This window comes from Aythya ferina (genome assembly GCF_964211825.1).
Source record: "Aythya ferina genome assembly, chromosome: 3".
Classification (NCBI taxonomy): domain Eukaryota; kingdom Metazoa; phylum Chordata; class Aves; order Anseriformes; family Anatidae; genus Aythya; species Aythya ferina.
In genome coordinates, this window is record NC_140298.1 from 50,661,289 (window position 1) to 50,682,842 (window position 21,554).

The 21,554-nt window shown below is 34.6% G+C and overlaps 1 protein-coding gene across 8 annotated transcripts in view; it reads left to right on the forward strand.

The window, feature by feature from the left end:
• Window positions 1-21,554, forward strand: part of STXBP5 (syntaxin binding protein 5) — a 105,881-nt gene that overhangs the window by 73,051 nt on the left and 11,276 nt on the right. For 2 of the 8 annotated variants that reach the window (XM_084512516.1, XM_084512515.1), the window contains 4 exons: window positions 6,425-6,490; window positions 9,642-9,698; window positions 9,787-9,834; window positions 16,784-16,834. In XM_084512516.1, the coding sequence (XP_084368642.1) occupies window positions 6,425-6,490; window positions 9,642-9,698; window positions 9,787-9,834; window positions 16,784-16,834 (222 nt within the window). The remainder of the gene's footprint in view (window positions 1-6,424; window positions 6,491-9,641; window positions 9,699-9,786; window positions 9,835-16,783; window positions 16,835-21,554) is intronic. The other 6 variants (XM_084512517.1, XM_084512518.1, XM_084512519.1 and 3 more) reach the window with 6 other exon arrangements.

A 21,554-nucleotide genomic window follows, 5' to 3' on the forward strand; every position in this document is an offset into this window, starting at 1 on the left:
ATAAAATATTTTTGAACATCTGAACCTGATTTTTTTTTACTTGCTGTTTATTCACCAGAAATATTTTTTGTTATTCCATTATAAGTAATTGTTTTAGTTTTAGAAACTGATTTTAATCAATCATACATCTATCACTTGTTCATGGCTTCATTGAAAGAAACTGGAAGGAAAAAAGCAACCATGATAATAGTCTATGTACTGGCAGGAGAGAGGAGGAAAGCAAGAACCTGTCTCATAAGTTGCTGATGTCTGTAGGCTCAAGATTTGACTCACCAAATCCAGTGGTCCTCTGAGGCTAGAACCTTCTCTTGCTTGGTCCCCATCCTGGCTGAAAAAGCTTCAGAACTCGTGTTACAAGATGACAACACTTATTTATTTACTTATTAACATTGTAATGGTGATTTGTCCGTTAAAAGTGAAAGCTTACTTCTGCGAAGAAATTGCTTGTAGGGTTTAAAAGTTCAGGTGTTGGTGCATTGCACAGCCCTGTAGGGGGCTGATGGTAGTCCATCAGAGCCATGAGTTACCCTCAGGGCTTCTCTGATGTGTTCCAGCAGTCACAGCATTCAAGAATTCAGAAAATATAAAGTAGATTTTAAAAGTACAATGTGCATTTTTCTAGTATGCTAGTTTTCTCCAGCCCTTGGGCTGTAATCCGACCACCTTATAACAGGAGTGTAGAATAAAACTAAACCCAAGGAACAGTGAGCAGGGTGGGGGAAGGCATACTAGAGACTGTGGTCTAGTTTTTTTAGTTTCTCTCTGTGGTTTTTCCAAAAGAGAAAAAAATAAATGCATTTCAGAGATGGTAGGCTTAATAGCCAACTATTTCTTTCTTTATGGTCTTCCGTCATCTGCTGCCAAGGAACAGTTAGGCATGAAAGAAACGCTTCCACCTTGAGATGATAAAGAACTGATAGCTGGGATCTGATGCTCCTTTGACACTGTGAAGGGAAGCAAAAGATGGGCAGAAGTTCCAGAACTGCCTTCTGAAGCCAACAATTGAAAATCTGAGTTTACCTGGAATATTTATAGGTTAGAATAGTTTTTTTGAGAGTTGGTTTGTTAACCAAGTAGTTGATCCTGCCTTCCTTCACCATCCTTTCCAAATTTTGACTAGCTAGAGCTGCACACTCACTTTCTATAAAGACTGAAATTAATTTCTCTAGAGTTATTTAACATCTCTAATGATTTCTAGTTTTCTAGTTCTTGCTGTTATCCAGACTTTGGTAGCTTAAAAATAAATAATTATTGCTGTATATGTTTACAAAACTCTGTTAAGCTAAAGCATAATTTTTTGCTGTATTTATGGGATTGGTGCTATATGAGCTAGTCAGTGCACTTTGGGGGTTTGTGTTCTCCAGTTCTTGAATGTTAATATTGGTGTTTAGTGCCTTCAAAAATACAAGGAACTTATGCTCACTCGTTTATATTTCAAGCCTACATTCATTGAATTCTTTTGTTTTTGTCTTTAAAGCATTTCTATTTTAATACATCTGAAGATTTGTATGCATAAGACTGTTTCAACTGCTGTACAGTTCTAGTAACCTTCAGGCATTACTAGTACTCAGTACGTAAATCTTCCTAGAAAAAGTGTTTGTGTGCTTAATGTGGATGTTTTAGAGAAACTTGAGTGTATTTCTCATTCTTTGAGACAACAACAGCATTAGAAGGTAATCATTCTAACCTATGTAGGCGTTCAGACAAATTATTAATTAGTTGTTTGAAGTTCAGGTTCAGACAGTGTGACAAAGCGGCATATTGCTACTGTCCATAGTATCCAAGATTAGCAAAACCAAAGATTCAATGATTTCATGATAGAGGGGAGTAGGAAAAATATATTCTGGTATTCAACCATTTCCACAGATTTTGACCAAACAAAGCAAGAAGAGTTGATCCTTCCTCAGTAAGAACCCTGCTATTTCATATGTTCCAGCATAAATTGTAAGCAGATGGTCTAAATGGTCTATTAAATAGACATTTATAATTTACTAAATGGCACGTTCTGAGTTAATCAGTTGAAAATTCAGAAAGACTTTCTTTATAAAAAAAAAAAAATCATACACTAAGAGCTATGTATTTTCTAAAGTATGAGTAGAAATGCAAGATTTTCCCTTCACTTGTGATACAAGAATATGATGTATGTTTCTGTCATCTTTTTACCTGGGAAAAGAATTTCAGGGTCGCATCTTAAAGCAACATCTATTTAGAGTCAAGGTACTCCACACTAGCTTGACTGTGAACTGACATTTCAGACTAGTTCTACAGGTACGAGCTATGGTTGGGATTGTATTTTGCAATTTCAGTGAATCTTACCAGGTATTTTACTAGTGTTTTAGGTGACAGTTTATAGGTTGTGAAGCATGCAGTATGTGTTTTGTGAAGGCCTGCTAAACAACATCTTCAGGTGCTTGTCATGGATAAAAACGAAGTCAATCTTAATCTTTAACTCGTGATTGTGGAAGAAAAAAGTTAGCTTTGGCTGTATGCTGAAATGTGAGAAAATTTTCTACAGGATGATGAGAAATCTATTCATAGTGGCTGTTAATACTGTTTTGAGATCTTTGCTTGATATACAAATTCCAAAGTATGACAGGAGAATAGAGTCAGCAAGAAGACAGACAGTACTGATACCAAATATCACACACTTCAAAATTTTATGACTACACAAAAGAACTACAAATAGCAGTTGTTGCTTGCTTAGTCCCATAATTTTGAGTTCACAGAAGACACCAACCTTATTAACTCTTTCAAAGCTTATTATTGGTGGGAGCTGCAAGAGTTTCTGTGATTTTTCAACGAGTACAATATACTAGAAATGTATGTATGTTTTATATATTCCTATAACGTTTTTATATGTTTTAGCAGAGAGAGTTCAGAATTATTCAGACAAAGTAGAAGCAGTTTTTGCTTGCATGTGACTTTTATTTGATTACACATCAAAAAGTCTTTTTTTAATGTAACCAACAAGGATTTCAGAACTGGAGTTGAATCAAACCAGAAGAAAGTACAGGGGTTGGTTGTTCTACTCATTTACCCATCCTATTTCTACTCCAACTGGATCTGGACCTGAACTTGTTTTGAATTTTTAAATTTAGGCTTAAACTAAACCAGACCAACATCAATTGTGGCTAAGCCAAATACAGAACTGAAATCACAGTTTGATTATTGTGTTTATTTAATTGTCTCAAGTTAATTATTTTTAATTCTAATTCTCATGTTGTTTATTATTTTAATTGTATTTTTTGTTAGGCAGGTTTTCTGTGAAGTTGTTTCTTCTGTGATAAATCTGCCTGAAGCTTATGCACAAAATCATCAAACATCTTATGAAGCATAATACATTAGTTAAATTTGGTTGTAGTTCTAGGGAGCATTTAATGCAGCATGATGTTTTTTCTATCTTTAGTAGCATTATATGACTTCGATTCATTTTAAAGTTTATTTCAAATTTCCTGCTACTAGAGTTCAGAAGGAAGCTAAGAGCTTGTTAAGAAGATCACTTTTCCATATATTTGTTTTAGTCAGGTTGCAGTTCTGAAATAGAAGACTTTGGATCAATTGGTTTAGAAATTCACAGCAAGTTGCACATATGTTGTAAGCCTGAAACCTTTCCTGAATTTACTGTGCACATGGGTTATATCAGGGTGCCTTGGGTTATAAGGTAGGCAGGCCTTCATAGTTCATAGGCTCAACTCAGATCATCTTCATTACTCTCTGCTCATTGTAACAACTAATACATAATTTTTTTATATATATTTCTGTCCCTTTCTCCTATCTGTCAAATAAAAGCAGTGTTGACTATGCTTAGATTTCCAAGGTTTATGTGCCATAATGATGGTCATAATGCCCACTTACTCTTTAGTAGGATAAATCTTAACTAATGCATAAAACTGGCATATAGCTTTATGACAAGAGACTATATTTTGAGGGTTTCTGTTGGATCAATTGATATGAGTCATTCATTAAGATGGATATTAATCAAATTTAACTTAAATACTACTTACAGAGGAAGCAAATGTGTAGGTATATGACTTTATTCTTGTCTAAAGTCTATTCCAGACAAAGCAGGATTTCACTTTTCAGACGAAGCTAGTGTAAGAAGCTCAATTCTTCCTCTGAAGATAAAGAATTAAAATATTTGTGAGGAGAGAGGATGTTAAATTCCTGAACTGCATCTTAGGATTTATGTTGTTTGGCTCCCTGAGGAGCATGATTTAGAAACATGACTATTTCTAAAAGCACAGGATATATATGTTTGTCCTCCCTGTATCACTGCTGTGAGAATTTACTTAATATTTGGTCAAAGAGCATTCTTTAAACCTCCTGCTTCCAGTAATGAGCCAGTCTACATAGTGTGATACTGTGTTGTCTATTGTGACATTTCAGAATTGAAACTGTGCTTTGACTGGGAGTAATGAGCTCATATTTCTGCATGTTGTAATAGAGCTTCATGTACAATAGGTATGTGTAGCATCTGAGCGGCAGTGTGAGCACAGCACTGTGTCTAAGCTAACAGCTTTTTAGATGGCAGACACCAGAAGGCCTTGGGTAGCGTGTTTTAAAGTGAAGGCCAGAAAACCTCCTGGGTATTTCTTTGTCACGCTTGCAAGAACTGTTTCCCCTCATACTTAAGGACCATGTTCATTTTCAAATCCCACTCAGCAACGCTGGCAAAGTTTTTGCTGGATTACCAAAAAAGAAAGTGGGGAGAGGCAAGAATAAACAGTCAGTGATGAAAGAACATCAAAATGTCAAAATGGTATTTGTTCTTCTGTGGGTGAAACTGGTTTTTCAACTGTTAGTACCAGAAGACTCCACCTCAAATATTCAGGACACCTAAAACTTCTATAAAGAAGATGCTAATTGGTTTGATAAACTATGTGTGGCTACTCCTGACGTTTTTTTTTGTTCCTCTATTGATGATATAGGCTGCCCAGTGAAACCATTCTGTGAGGCCTGTGCTTTCCACCAGCTGAAAGAGTAGGGAGATGTTTAATATCTGTTTTAGGTAGGGTCAGAGGATCCTTCTGGATGTTAGCTATTAAAACTGTTAATAAGCACATTTTAGGCTTAAAAGATTGTTTTTTTTCCCGAAAAGGAGGCTTCAGTCCCCCCCCTCCCCTCATTCTCATCTAAAAGCTTCCCCATGTAGTAACCAAGTGCAGTCTCGATTTGGTTGTTTGTTCCCAGCACCAAAAATTCATGTTTATTTCTTAAAGAAGCCTGATCAAGATCTGTCTTTATATTTTTGAGGGACATCTGCTCTCACCAAGGCCATATTCTCAGAGTGGTAATCACATGCTTTTAATCTGTGAAAAGGGAGCTCTGTGAATTTTCAGAAATCTTAACGAGAAAGATCATTAATTCTAAGCTGATTTTGATCACCCTTACTTGTGATTAGCAGAGCTATTGATTTCTGAATGTATAACACGTGGTCTGCTCAGGCTATCTTGGAGAGATAACATGCTGAAATTTATCTGTAAATGTATCCCAGACATCGTCCTTTAAATATACATAAAAATATATTGTCCACCCATGCTACTGTCTAAAATTTATTTTGCTTTTTGGGGAGAGCAGCTTGTGTATTTTTAAGAAAATTTATTACGCAACCTTGTGTAGTACAAAACATTTATAGTCTCAAGTGTGTTTAAAACTGGGGAGTGTTGCTAGCAATTTATTATCAAAAAGGAAAAGGGCAAAATTCCTTGTATATTCATAGTTAATGCTATGGAATAATCTTTAGTACATTAATGAGGTAACTTCCATCTTTAGCATCAGATACTGAACTCCTATGCTTTATTTCCTTCACTGGAATGTAAGGAATGAGCTTTAGATGTTAACATATTCATTATTCAAATGGTCAGAGTTGACAATGTAATTTAGTGAAATGCCTTCGTATAAGGAAGAAGGCTTTTTTAAGCACCCTAATACCCTAAATTCAGCAAATGACATAATCTTTCAGTAAAACTCCATATTGAACTTCACAGAATGAAAGTAAATACAAAGCTCATCACTTTAACAGATAGAAAACAAATAGTGAAAGAACTCAGTTTCACATATACTCTGAATGTGGTTGTAGTCTTAGAGATCCTCTTTCATGTGACTTTCTTTAACAATTACATTTTTGTAGGATTTTTTTCAAAATAGAAATGATGTATATCTGATATATCTATATAATGTAATTAAGTGCTCAGATAAGTGTGTCATGCTTAAAAGATAGTTCTTTTCACTGAAATTTAATGAGTAGGATGAAGTGAATAGCTTTGCAGTGGCTGCAGCTAGTGTCCAAATTTTAAAAAGTGTAATATGTAGCAAATTCTACCACAGCCAGCTGGTTTGTATTTAATAAAAAAAAATCCTAACTGTAATGGAAGAAAGGATGAAATAGCAGCCATATTCACTATACATTGTTTTTGTGTTCCAGCAGGTCTTTGTGATATTAATGAAGGTACAATGGTGCCAGAAGATCGCTGCAAATCACCTACTTCAGGTAATCATCACTTTCTCTAACTTTCATCTTCCTATTTGCACAGAAGATGGCATGCTTTAAGTAAGCGCATATTGGTTAAGTAATTATATAAAACCTGTAAAACTTGTGAGAAGTCCTGAAAAACCATTGTGTTGCTCCACTGTATTTTTAAAGCAAAGTTTATTTAACAGATGCAATAAAAATGTCATGAAAATGAGTGAAGAGAGATACAATCTGCAATATTTGTGTTTTAGGGAGACTACTAAACTGCACAATGGAATTCTGAAACACTGATAAGAGGTGTATGAATTCCTGTAGTAGTTCAGGTATCTGGTGTTTCACTTGTCAGAAGTAGTTTAAAAAAAAAGTTTGCAAAAGGAGCTAGTTTACTTCTGCTTCCACAAATTATCATTTTCCTTTGGAATCAGAGGTCTTCAGAAGCTGTCATCCTTACAAAGTATGATTTTCTTGTTTCCAAAAAAAAAAAAAAAAAAAAGGAGAAGGGGATGGATATTCAGTAGTTACTGAATATCCATGTACTTTAATATTCTAAAAGAAAGCTTCAGCAGTATGTTACACAACTTTAAAATTTTTCAGTGTTGGCTCATTGAGGCTATAAATATGTAAATATTAAATAGTATGTGTCAGTGTATAGTATTAGAAATTAATATTTCATGTAGTAGGTAAAAGACGCATCTTCAGCATTACTCTTGACAAAACTTTTATAGAAGTATTGTCACTTCATCTGTTTCACTGAAAGCTCTGCTCCAAATTAAAGGTCAAAGGTTTACACAGGTAGCTAGTGTAATGTAGTTAGTATACTTGCAATGTCGTGCAAACTGGTAATCAATATAGGGGTCTAAGGATAGATTCCTTTTCTATGGTAGCCTGTGAGCCATGTGAGGAATGAAGGAAGTGAGCCATGAAGGAAACTGTTTAAAACTGAAATGCAGTGTTATATCTTGTTATCATCTGCCCCATCTCCATTGAAAAACTTACTGTTTTTGCAAAAATGTTTACAGGGAACAAATAATGAGTTGTAACTGCAATCTTTTTTCTCTCTTGCTCCAGCATCACTCAAATGTCAGCCCAAATGACTTCCAACTTGTATAGCTAAAGCTTAAAACACTAAGTTGAATTAGAGGCTTTTTTCATAATGTTGATATTGAAGTGGTATAAAACTCAAATCACCATTTCCACTAACAGTGCAATGGAAGTACTAGGGTAAGAATCGAGGTTATATGGAAAAATCTTAAATTTAACAATCTGCCTACCCTCCCTCCCTCATGTCTGGGTTGTGTTAGCTGGAGTAGATAATATATATATGTATCCAAATTGCATTATATTTTAAAGAGAATCAAATAAGGGGACAACTTAGAATAGACAGATTTAAATGTCCTGAAAGGAAACAAAATTAGAGGGTAAATCTTAACCATAGAGTGGTAGGATTTAAGTTTTAATTTATAAATTGATGATCTGAGAAGACTTTAGAAGGTAGCTTACTCATAATAAAATCTAGAATTTTGGGGAGCTGAATATTCTGTGAAAAGAGTATATGATTTCTTAGGTACACATGCACTACTAAAGAGAAATAATTCTAAATACCAAAAATACTGAATAGAGAAAAGAGGGAGCTGAGAAGCCACAGCTGCAAGCCCTGTAAAGTAGATTCTTGAAGTGGTAAGTTTAGACTGTGTCCTGCTTCCCTCTGTTCTGTCCTCTCCTCCCAGTTTTTTATGAATGAGAAGGTTCATGGCAGGCTTCTCCAGTTTTCCTTTGAGAAAGATACTTGTAACTAGGGACGGAGGCAGTCACCTCACTGATAAGAAATCTTTTTGTGATGCTTGTATGTTCCGGGGAAGGCCGGCTCTTATGGATATGAGAAGAACTGCAGTTCCTTAGGTTTGGTTTCTGAATTTTACACCTTTTCTGGGCAAGATCACAACACTGTAGTCTTCTTTTAGTCATGTGAAGATGACATGCTGTTTTCAGAAAGATAAGAGAGGACATTTTGGAGAAAGTATCGCACTGTACTGGTGAACTTGAGGTGCAGGATGGAGGCCAAATTTAAATAAACTTTTTCCAAAATAGTCTGGCTAGTAAAGAAAGAAATGTATTAGCACAAAAAGTTTACCTTTAATTTTGGAGGGGTGGATTGAAAATTTAATACGTTGCTGGCTTTGACTGCTAATAATATGACCTGTAAAACAAACCAGTCAGTTTGGGTTGAAGTCTGAATTTGCTCTAGTGATCTAGATTTTCCATGTCTTCCACGTTTCAGTCCCCAGGTGAAGAGATACGGAAGCTAACTTCCATTTGATTTGCTCCATTGGGTGATTATACAGTTTAGAGGACTGTGAAAGGGGCCACCTGCAAGTTAGGAGTGTATCCTACAGTTTTAATAAGAGAACTACAGAAAACCAGGGGGGGATGGGAAAGGGGACAGATGGGAACTTTGTCTCCTGCTTTTTTTTCCTCTCCAGAAATTAAGAGGTGATAAACTGAGGGCATTCATCTGACCATAAAATAAATGTATAGCATTGTAAACCATCATGTTTTTGTATTCACAAATGTCAAAATGTTTGCATTCCATTCTTATTTTTACACTTGCACAAAATAAAATCCAGTGAAATTTTCTATTTTCAGTAGGAGGCTTCAAGTAGTGGCCTACAGACACCACTACTGTTTTTTCAGTATTAAGAATTCTGAAAAATCCTAGGTGACAACATTGGCTTTGAGCTGTTGGCGGAATAATTGAGGAGCTGTGGCCAAACAATGTTATATTGCATTGGGGAAAAAAAAAAAAAAAAAAAAAGATTTTCAAAACTTCTTATTTTGTTACTGCTGTGTTCTGTGAATTGTAATTTGGGCTAATTTTTTATCTGGAACCATGATTAGGACAGCAATACAGTTACTCAGTGTTAAATATTTTATTCAGTGAGAGAAATATTTCTCTCACTAAACTAACGTCAATGTAGCAGAATTCCTGTCCCAATAAAATAATTTGCAATCCATAGTATCTAGTACAGCTACCAGCTACCAGAGAATACCACCATCAGTATTTTATATTTTAACAAACCTTTTTATCTACCTTAAACTGAAAATTTTATTAATGCATTGGTTTTGTGTCAAAATTAAATGTATATCCATTTCATTCTGTCTTCACTCATAGGTTCTGGTTCACCAAATTCTGATGATGATCAAAAAATGAATAATTTTATAGAAAAGGGTACAGTATTTTTCTTTTCTAAAGTCTTTTTTCCAGTTCATTCTTTGATACATAGATTGACCTTTTTTTATTAATATATTATTTACAGTGAAGACCAAAAGCAGAAAATTTTCCAGGATGGTAGCCAATGACATAGGTAGGAAGTAGAAAGAAAATGTTCTGTTCCTAATCCAGTGCCTTACTCTATGCAACACTAACTCAGCAGCAAAAAATAAATAAAATTTTTAAAAACGCATACTTAGTTGTTTTTCATTCTTTTTTCTAATTGGTAATTCTGTGGGCTGCTTCTGTACTAAATACACTGGGCACAATTTTAAAAAAAATCAAGGACACTGGTGGCTTAAATTACACTCTTGCAAATGCACTTCTCTGTTTTCTGGATGGGTGGAATTCTAATCTGTACTAAGAGTTCAGTCTATGCAATTCACAACATTATTCCATTATTTTTGCAAAGGTACACTCCCTTTGAGAACGTGTGGCTGTTTAAACTTCTTTTGTGTGTTACATTCATAGCCACATGGTCAGATTTCCATATTACAGTGGTCAAGGTGGAGGTAGTATCATGTTTTGATTTAATCACGTGGAAAAGGACTTTTGGTCATATGTGTGTGCATATATATATATATATATATGACTAAATATTTGGTCATAAATATATATATATGTATATTACGTACACCCCATTACTGGTCAAGACTGTATTTACTTTTCTGCATCTAACAGTGACACAATTTCCTTCCAAATCCAGACTTCACTTAAAAATTTGGCAACAAACTGCCTTGGAATATGTTGTATGCGGGTTATAGATTGAACACTTTTGTGATTGGAATGAAAATTAACTCTGCTTATAACAATTGGGTCATTAAATAAATGAAGTCCAGGGGCTGGGTGATTTGATTTTGGGAAAGGGTTTTTCTTTCTTGCATGGGATATGGCTACTTTCATTTCAGAATCTCTATGTTAATGTTTCATTATGTTTTCTGTTTTTACATTAGTATATGTAAATTATATGTATAGTATGTTAGCAGGAAGGCTTAATTTTAACTCTTTTTGTGAGGTCAAAAACCAAACTATTTTGTGTAGTGAAGTTGTTTGCTGAAGTACTACTTCAAAGGTTATGTTGAACCATAAGGTCAGGTGATGGAGGACGTTTCTTTTTCACTATTCTCTGATTTGCTGTTTGACAACTTAACTTTTAATCCTAAACCACAAATCCACAACTCAGTAATCGAGAAGAATTGTTAATATGAAAATATGACTATGGTGAAGGTTCCTTTGGAATGTGAAGCATAACATGAGGAAGAGTAAGAAATGTCCCCTTTGCTCAGTACTATCACAACTGCAGCGATAACAGGTTAGGGAAGATGAGCTCAGAGACAGGAGAAGCCGAAGCATAATTCAAAAAAGCAAGTGTCTCTCAGTAATAGATCATTATGTCAATTAAATTATATAATTGGAAAAACTTGAGCATGGTTTACATGAATATTCATTGATATGTTCTCCTAAAGGATTCTGGCTAACTGGAAGCTTATGTTCAGTTCTTCTGAGAAAAACAACACTTAATCTTGTGCATGTTAGGTCAGTGCCTGTTGATGAGGTATTTTCCTTTAGTCCCAAAGCAGTCTCTTCTAAACTTATTTTTTTGCACAAGATATGAGGTCTTATAATGTGTTGGAGCATTACTTTATTTTTCCCTTTTTTAAAAGAGTAATATTATGGTATTAATAAAACATGCTAATGATAATTCTATAGAACTGTTGACATCTGTTTCAGCTTGAAGCCTTTCAAAAAAAGTGTGAATGTTTTTCACAGCTAAAATAGCATAATGTTTACAAGCAATGCCTTCTTCTGGGTGTAAGTTACATGCAGAGCTGAGGCCATAATGAATGCATTGGATGTGTAATTCATAACTGTTTCCCAGTCAGCCCTTACTTTGATTGTGTACCTTGCACAGTGTAATGGAAGTCTGAAGAAATGTAATTATTTCATCTGCATTCCGTTAGTTGGATGCTGTGCAAGGAATGATCTTGTTTTTTCTCCACTACTATGTTTTCTATACCTTATACCCAGCATCTTTCCTCTGCATGACTTTCTGAACTTATATTGTACGCTCTTCGGTATATGTAAAATAAGGCAAAATGCTATGCCACTTCTTTGGTGCTAATAGTTGCATGTTTTTGCATTTTCGTTGTTTTAAATGGAATTGTCAGCTAAATGTGAATGGAAAATAAGTTTTGTAAAATGTGAGTGCTACTTTCTGTCATTATCTTCACACCGTTGTATGAAAGAACACAATTTACGATCAACTGTGTTCACAGGAATGATTTTGTGTGTATGTAGCATGGTCATAGCTTTTTGCACTGGCATATCATGCAATCAGTTCAAGTACTTTCAGGTCTTTATCCATGTGTGAAATACAACCTGTCAAAATGGGTTACAAATAAAAAGAATAGTTTACATAGTTAATTTCAGTCACTGTTAATATCACCCCTGTGTTTTTTGTCAGATGTGAACAGTGAGAGAAAACTGCTGACAAAGACAGAAATAATTTAATTTCAGTGATAGGCCTGTAAGGTGGTAACAGAAAATGCATCCATTTAGAAATATGAAACCATTGTCAATTAAATCATTTTATTGAAGTTTTTATATAGAAGCATCTTCATTTCCATTGATATGTATCATTAGTGACAGTATCAGGCAAGGGTTCTTACTTCATTAAAGGATCCAAAACCATCAAAGATTGCAACAGTAGGATAAATAAGTTAAAATGCAAATGTTTCATGAACCAACGTTTCAGCTTTGTCTTTACGAGTATTTAGGAGGGAAAAAAAAAAATGCAGATGTACCTATCCAAAGGTCTATTGTTAATATGTGGCTTTAGGGTCACGTTTCCCCTTCGTTTGCATTGGGGTGAACTTCAGAATAGTTGCAATTAACTTAGATACAAGGAGATACTTGGTTTAACCAACTAGGAATTTATAGAAAATACTCTGGCTGTTATGTGATGCAAACATTTCTCTTGGGAATGACAAACATTTGAAAACGTAAGTCATGTTCTGTGAATTACTGTTGAAAAGTGCGTTAGACGTAAAGAGAAAAAAATAGGTATTTCACGTCTAAGACCATGTAATTTTTGTAGAAAGGCATTGTGATCTGATTCCAGCTGAAGCAATATCTTTAGCTGTTTTACATGTTTGTGTCAGTAAAGTATTTGGTACAATGACTGGTATGTGACTTAATATATCAATATGAATCTGGTCAGAACTTGAGGTATTACAACATCCATTTCTGTAAGAAGCTCTAGTGAAGTTATTGTAGACTTCAAAAATATTGTAGACTTCAATACCGCTATAATTATTTCAGACTGCATTCTTCAGTAAAATAATTTTTATTTCTTTTTTGCAATCTGCAAGTTTAAGAACAATTGCAAATGATATCATTAGGCAGATCTAAGCAGAGTAATTGCAATTCAAAATTTCTGTACTCATAGCTGTTACCATTAACATAAGGCTTTTCACATTATGAAGTGTACAACTAAAATTGCCAAACAATGCTAAAGTCATTGACTTTTAATTCCATTTTCACAGAATCAAAGGTTAAGTTCTCAGATGCCCAAATGCCAGTGTTTTTTTCCAGCGTTTTAATATTTTGTCTGATTCAGGCATTCTGTTATAAAATGACTTCATTATTCTTCTAACAAATTTAGACATCTCAGCATTGATAATCTATTTCTTTAACTGTCACCAGTACAGTATTTGATTCTTTAAGCATCATGAAATTTGGTAATTTAAATTTTTCCTTTTATGCATTTGTCAAACATTGAATCACATAGGAACTTGAGTATGTGTAAAATACTAGCAAGAAAGAAAATTCAAGGCTGGTTAGATATTTCTCATTAAATGTTAAATGAATTATGCTTCATGTAAACTATTCTCTTGTCTGTCAAAACACCAAGATACTCGTCTTACTTTATTTTAGGTTTAAAGGATTTTTTTTTAGTAGAGGGTTTTGACTGTTTCCTTGAATAGGGAATATATGAGAAAACAGTTTACAGCTTTCAAACTAATGTGCTATACAATGTAATGTTTTGTAAAGTAGCTCAGGGTAACATACTGCAAAATAAGATATAACTATTACTTTAAGCCATAGCTTCCTGTTGACAGTTGAGATATGTCTCAGGTAGTCTTCAGATTTTCTTCGTTGAATTGGTTGAGCCTGCTATACTGAAAAATAGCACAGTGTGCAAAGCTAACCTTTTATTTTATTTTTTTTTACCACTTCAAGACTGACATATGAGAAATCTCCAAGAATCGTGGATGTTGTTCTTGGACAGTTCTCTAATCTCATATTTTCATAATATACGTTTAGTTATATAAATAAGCAAAATAATGTATGTATGTGGCCTATGTACAACTTCAGGTTTTCTAATTTAGAGAAGTATAAAGTGTAGGTCTAAGCAGAGGCAAGAGAAGCAGAATTATTCCCTAGTCTGACTCCTTGTCTTGCGCTGGTTGCAGAAAGGCAGCCTTGGTTGTAAATGGGGCAGAGGTATTCAGCAGTGGCATCACAGCTGCTACTTGAGGTCAGTTACACTCAGAAGGGGCAGTTGACATCACCTGTTCTACAAATAGAGTCAAAAGCCGGACACTGACATCTCAATCCTGTTTCCTTTCCTTTTCCCTGATCATTATCTTTTATGTGGTAGTTCTCTAGCTGTCTGGCAGTATTGCTGTTTTTCATCTAAGTCATGGAAAAACTGAATTTTCTTAAAACTATTGTAAACTATAAGCCACATATGAATGCAAGCAGTTTATTATACCAAGTACTGTTAAAAAACGATTTGGCTGGTGAAATATTCCTATTTTCTTATTGCATCTTCAGGCACTTCTCTCTTTAAGCACAAGATGGCAGTACTGCTATTTAAATAGGCTCTTGTTTATTTACATTGGAATTATTGAGGCTTTTGACACATTGAAATATGTTTTGAGCTGTAAGTTTTCTTGATAATGTTAATTCATGATTTCTAGCAATGATAGTCTTACCTCTTGTATCCTGTAGTCCTATTAATGAGAGGCATTTTTTAGTATGTACTGAAGAAGATGCTGGGCAGATTTGTTTTACCCTGTCAACCTAGACCATGCAGCTGGCCTTTTACTAGTGAACAAAAAAGCCAAAAGTAGGGATTGACTCTTAGGATCTGACACACGAACCTGTATTTGTATGACCTGTTGCCTTATACCTTGTGTTTCTTGCCATTTTTTCTGAGTTAAAATTGTTAAACACTTTGATCTGAGAAGCCAAAAATAACCACTCTAGTCTTTAAAATGATTAAATAAACTAATCATTACTGATATTCACACATGGTAAAAGCTGTGAAAAGCCAAGACCAGATCAATTTTTGTGTGCATGTTTCAGCTTTTGTTCAGTATCTCAGCTTTTTATGATTTACACGTCCAAAACAGAAAATAAATCTTATGATGAGGAACACCTGTCTTATAACTCCTAATTCCAGATGAGGTTCCATGTTCTTGCACCAAGCTGATGCAAGTTCAAGCTGACAGCAGAAAAAAGGGTTCATTGTAATTAGTGCAGTGTTGTACCACAGTTTACCATATGTATAGCTGAGCACTGATCTGAAACAAGTCAGTCTTGCTGAAAACAACCTCTGGCAAAAACTTCTTGAAGATGAGCTTTGGCCTCATCATTAAGCCAGGCAGATGCCAATGCAAGGCTGTGAGGGTAGAAAGCATGTAGGTGCAGCACCCTTTTCCGTTTCAGCCTGCACTAAAGTAGGTTAAAATAACTAGCATTGTGGTCTGAGTTGAATTTAATTTGAACAGGACATACTTTGTAACAATGACATGTGAAGGAAATGAGAAGATTATTTCTGGAGCCTTACTCTCAAATTTTCATAATGTATGACAGGAATAAAACTGTTCAACCATTCAGATAACTAGCATTTGTAATATTGATGAGCATAATTGATGATACAATGAAGTACTTCTCCTTTTGAAGGAGTGGAAGTAACTTTAAATCATGTACTCTTCTTCAGGACATGTTGCAAACAATGATTTCTGTTAAAAAAAAAAAAAAAAAAAGATAATTACAATAAGCGAACTCCCATTTTTAACAGAGAATAAGCAAGATTCAATCTGCCTAATGACGGGTATCCAACATCTATTTAGGTGGAGAAGTATTACCCTTAAAAGACAGTGAAGAACTAAATGATATAGCATGTGGCTGAGAAATTCAAATTCTAGCCCTGGTCTAGAAGTTAAGCTATATCAAAATTATTCCTTCTACTACTTGTTAAAAGAAAGATGAAGGATGTATGGCTACAAGTCTACTAGTGACTATTACTTTATCAATGTTTGTTAGCATAATACTGCATTTTAAATAAGCCATAAGATTTCTGTTCCTACAAACAGAATTCTCTGTGTCAGTGATGATATCAAGCTCTACTTTTCACATGACCAGTACTGTTGAAATCTGACTTTTTTGCATGTTACATTTGTATGCTGCTGATCATATATAATTATTCCTTGTAATTTCATTCTTTTAAGATTGCTGATTACATCTCAGATTACTAGCTTATTTTACACATGTACTCTTACCTGTTACATTTTAGAGCAATTAAAATTTCATCTGATTTCTTTTTTGAAGTATCTCAGGTGTGATCAGGAAGTAGGGCAGAAGAAGAGTGGAGGGGATGTTCAATTTCTGAAAACTTCAGTGTATAGTCTTGCAGTAACTGAGTCTGAATTATCTTCTCTTACCCAAAGAGACAAAATTTGAGTTTGAGCCAAAGCAAAATTCATCCAATCCATCAAGTTCATTCAGAAGTCTAAGGGGAAATGAAGTTGGGCAAGAGTAATAAAATGCTGTATTTGAAGACAGCGGTATCTTCCACGTTCTACTTTGCACCCTTCACTTGTGAAAGTTGGGCTCTGCTTTAATAGAAATCCTGTTAAGTACTGCAGTTAATGTAATGAAGAATAATTTATTAAATGTTTGGAAAGCAGCAAATAAAGGCCAGCAGAATTATGTTTATTCTTTTTAAAAAAAAGATATACTTCACTTTTCAGCAAAGATGTCCAGGAAGCTAAGTTTGCCAACTGAGTTAAAGCCTGATTTAGGTAAGTTTACATAGTTGATTTTATCTTTATTGAAACTGTTTTGCAGAGTGTGCATACATTAAAGAGTCCTTACTTATGTAAACTATCATGACTGAGTTGCATTATCTGAAGTGTAGAACTAAAATTTTAATTCCACTCTCCTTGGGGGCTCTCAGGCACAAAATGTCATTGCTGTCATCATAAGGTAAGCCTGCAAATTTTGTACATGGCTTATCACATTTTTGTCATAATTTTTAGGCATCTGTCACTCCTACTTTCAAAATAGTGCTGTGATAGAAAAAGTGTTGAATAAGCAGGTAATTTATTATAAGGAAAATTGCTTGCCTGTTTAAAACCATCTGATATATTTTAAATTGAAAAATGCAGTATCTTGGGAACAACAGGATATGTTGAGGTCTGCTCAGCAAATAGTTGGATGCTTTTTACAAATAGTAATTGTCTTGTGACCACTCTCCATAAATGAAAATAACATACAGCTGTTTGCTGGGTAGATGGCCAGTCTGAGAATTTCAATTTCCTTGAAAAAGTACAATACCTTTTTACATAATAAGCAAATAAGTTGTGAAGTTTGTAATGCTAAATGTTTTGCATAACTAAAACAACATACAAATGAATAGGGTTTTTTTTTTTTTTTTTTAGAGCTTTTTCATCAAAAGTTGACTACCAGCTTGTAGAGCAGATCCAGCATTTTAGAGAAAAAAATGATCAGGGACAGCTGTAGACCTACAGCAGTAGATGTAGCCTGTATATGAAAGCTGCCTTCTGTCTGCCACAGTTCCCTTTCCCCTCTTGCAGCAGAATCCCCTGTACAACCCCAGCAGAAAACAGATCAGGATCGGACTGTCAGCTGGAGAACCGTGTATTTGACAACCCTTGCTATCAGCAAGGGAAGAGTTGATGGCACTGGAATATCCTGAAACTTAAGAGTTAGACCACCCTGATTTACATTACAGCTTGCTCTGCTCAGAGAAATGTGAAGCTGGAAGAAACCCTCAGAAATCCTTTAATCCATTGCTATGGCAAGGATCCAGGTGTCTGCCAGCTTAACCTCTCATTCATGAGCCTCCAATAAATAAGTTTCTAGAAAAATACCAGACAAAGTTTGTGTTTTATAGCCAGTTAAACAAATTTCCTGTTATTCAAACAATAGTCCTTGCTTCCATATTAACTTAGCTTTTTTTCTTGTCCTTTCCACAAGGAACATGGATAGCTATTGTTGTTTCTCCTTGCTAGTTCATCTTTTATGCTGTTGAAAGCTGTCATCACATGCTAATATTCATTTTTGCAGATAGGTTTAGGTTTGTTTTAGTTTTTAACAAAATCAAGCTACTTTTAAGTTACATTGTCTAAATCTAGACTGGCTTCTGTTAATTGCCTCTGGACTTTGAGTTTTTCTTCGTCTTTCTAAAGGTCTTCTGTGTAGCACTAGAATGATTTAAACATGGCATCATTAGCACTAAGGAACACAAAAAATTCGTTTGTCTTTTCACTGTGTGTTTGTTCTTCCTTACTACTTTTACTGACAGTTTAGGGATAATTTCAGCTTAGGGTGAACTTGATCAGCCTTTGCAAACTGGAATGCATTTATGCTTAAATGTTATCAAATTCATTCTATTTCTACTGTTGTTTTTACTTGAAATTCTTCAATAGCAATAAGTGCATAGTTGTGTTTGTTTGTTTGTTTTTTAATTGGAGCAAGGAGAAAAGAGAATGCTAAAACAGTATCTTCTAATGCTAAAATTGCCAGCATTCTTTACATGATTTAATATTTGCTGTTCTAATGAAATAATGGAGCTTTTTTGTTCAACTCACTTCAGGTGTATTTCTTTACTACTCTAGTTGTAGTCTTTGGTTTTGCTTGACTTCACCCCATGTGTAGCTGTCTGCACTTACACACCTCATTTTGTTCTGTATAGAATTCTTAGATTTTCAGGTCTGTAAATAACTTCCTTAGGCAATGATAAGTCTGTTTTTATTTGACTTACCATCTTTTCTGCTAGTGGAATAGCTTTTGCATAGGGTTCTTCAGTGACTCAGCTTGCTTGTACTTTTTTTGTCACTTAGGTGACCATATGTACTGGATCTAGGACACAGCTCTGAAATGTCTTTCTCACAAGTTCATTATCCATATTTTCTCTCATTTTCTTCCATGGCTTCTTGAACCTTGATCACATTTACTCTTTCATGGTTGTGTTCTTTCAAAATACTTTTGTGTCTAAATCTTTGATCTACTCCCCGTTCTCTCTAAGTAGCCAAAACAAATTGTGCTTCTATATTTATCTTTCAATTCCTAAAATAGAAATTGTCTTAAGCATACTGTAGTCTGCATTATACTATTGTTTTTCAATGTTGCAACCCAGATGATTAAGGTACCATTACCACTAGGTCCTAGCTTTAGTTGCTTAGAAGAGGCTCATCTTTCCTTCCTTCTGATGAAGTGGTTTTGTAGTCACACTATTGTAACTTCCTCTTCATTCAAAACTAATCTATTAAGAAATTAGATTCTTGCCTGACTTCAGGATAAAGAATATGCACTAATGCAGTTAAATCTTTCACTCCCAGTTCTTCTCTTTGAATGAGTTGTCCACTCTCTACAATGCCTGTATTGTTTGGCTAGTTAATTTCTGTGTTTCCCTGTCTGTTCCAATACTTCTGGAATTTGTACACATGCTTTTCAAATGTTCAACCAGCTGCAACTGAAGAAAAGTACATCTTATGCCTGTTGCAGTAATTGTATCTTTCTCAGGAAGAGGAGAAGGATCTTTTCTGAAATAAGGAGTATAGAAAGTATGTTCTCAAATTGTTAGTCAAAGGGGTATAATTAATGTAGTCCCATGTTCTAGTGAGATGCTAGGATTTGAGTTATCTTTTATTCATGCAGATGGTTTACAGTTGGTTTGCATTTTTAAATTCTGAATATACCAATATATTCCAGGTTTTTTGGCCTTAATTTGGTTTACAGAATATTTATGCCTTTTTTGCAAATATGTATTTTAGTGTCAGCAAAATTCAAATGTATGATTATATTCAGAGTGATTAATCTGTTACAGTTGGAAAAAAACAAAAAGCCAATAAATATTCAAACTTGAAGGAACAAGCATTGTACAAGGTTGTGGTCATTAAAAAAAATATAAAAGGATTTTCATCATTTTATCCTGGATTTGATGTTTTTCCTAGGCAATGTTTTTAAATATGAAAACTTGAGATGTCAGCATATGAGTGGTTGACCTAGTTTATTTTTATGATTGATGTTTTACATTTGAATTAAATAAAATAAAAACAAGGCAGGACAATAATTTTTCTATCCTTGTTGGAATGAGACAAATCTCTCCTGAGAGTTTCACTGTTTATATTGTCTACGTGTCTGTATTTTGTCAGCTGAAATCTAGTTTGTAAGATTTTTTCAAATGCATGTTGGGTGTTCTTTGTAGAAAAGTTGCAATTATTTAATGAAATTACCATATTGATACTTCTAGTACGTATGCAGTTAAACGTTGCTCTTCACTTCATAATCCTGCTTAAGAAATGTTCCGTGCACCACCTGAAGATCTAAAATAATAATTTAGTTTTAGGAAGTCGTGATATAAACAAAGTGTACCAGACTTTACTGGGAAGTGTTGTCTCGTGCTAAAATTGTGGAATGACGCATTGAGAAAGTAAAGCATTAATTTGGAGTGCACAGATAACTTCAGACATGCTGCTGTATTAAGTATCACCACAGCTACAGACAACACACGGCTAGCATAGAGCAGCATGGTTTGTTTTTAATTTTTTTGTTAATATGCTAATTAACTTTCTGTTAAAAGAACCGTATTTGCCAAGCAAAAAGACTAAGACATCCCGATGAAAAGTGTTACTGACATATTGTACTGTATTCAAAAAGGAGATCTTCAGCTTTTCATAGCAGTGCCAAGTGGCATTTGGTAGCATTTGATGTTTCTCTTACTAAAAGTTCAGGTGTGTGCAAATGGCCTATGAAAACTCATGCAGTTTCCTGAAGTGGGACAATATTGTAAGTCATTACAGGTTGTGTAATCATGATGTCTGGTTGTCCCTGTCCTTCTGAAACTAAAATAGTTAAATATTAAAAAAAAAAATCATTAAGCTGTTTGCCATTTTTTATCTGATCAATGAGCTAATTGACAGTTTTTTATAATTTTTTTTTTTAACTCCTGTTGTTTAATGATAACTTTTACTCTTTGTCTCTAGAAGGCAGAAATGTTCAGTATGCTTTATAGTGTAGTGACAGGTTAAGGGATAACAGTTTTAAACTAAAAAAGAGCAGGTTTAGATTTGATACTAGTAAGAAAGAAATAGTGAGGCACTGGAGCAAGTTGCCCAGAGAAGCTGTGGATGTTCCAACCCTGGAGGTGTTCAAGGCTGGGCTGGATGGGGCTTTGAGCAACCTGGTCTAGAGGAAGGTGTCCCTGCCCCTGGCAGGGGGGTTGGAAGAAGATAGTCTTTAAAGTCCCTCCCAACCCAAACCATTCTGTGATAAGTCATTCATGGCAATTACTTGATCACTACCTCTGCGAAGAAAGATTGGGTGCTTTGTTGGAAATAGAATCAAAAAAAATGATTAAGGAAAAATCATAGTAGAAATATGATTAAGGAAGAATAAAGTAGTAATAAAAAGCAGTAGTATAAAACATACGAAAGAACAAAACTAAAAGGTGATCTCAATTTTTTTAATTCCTGCATTTTGCTCTTCCTAATTAAT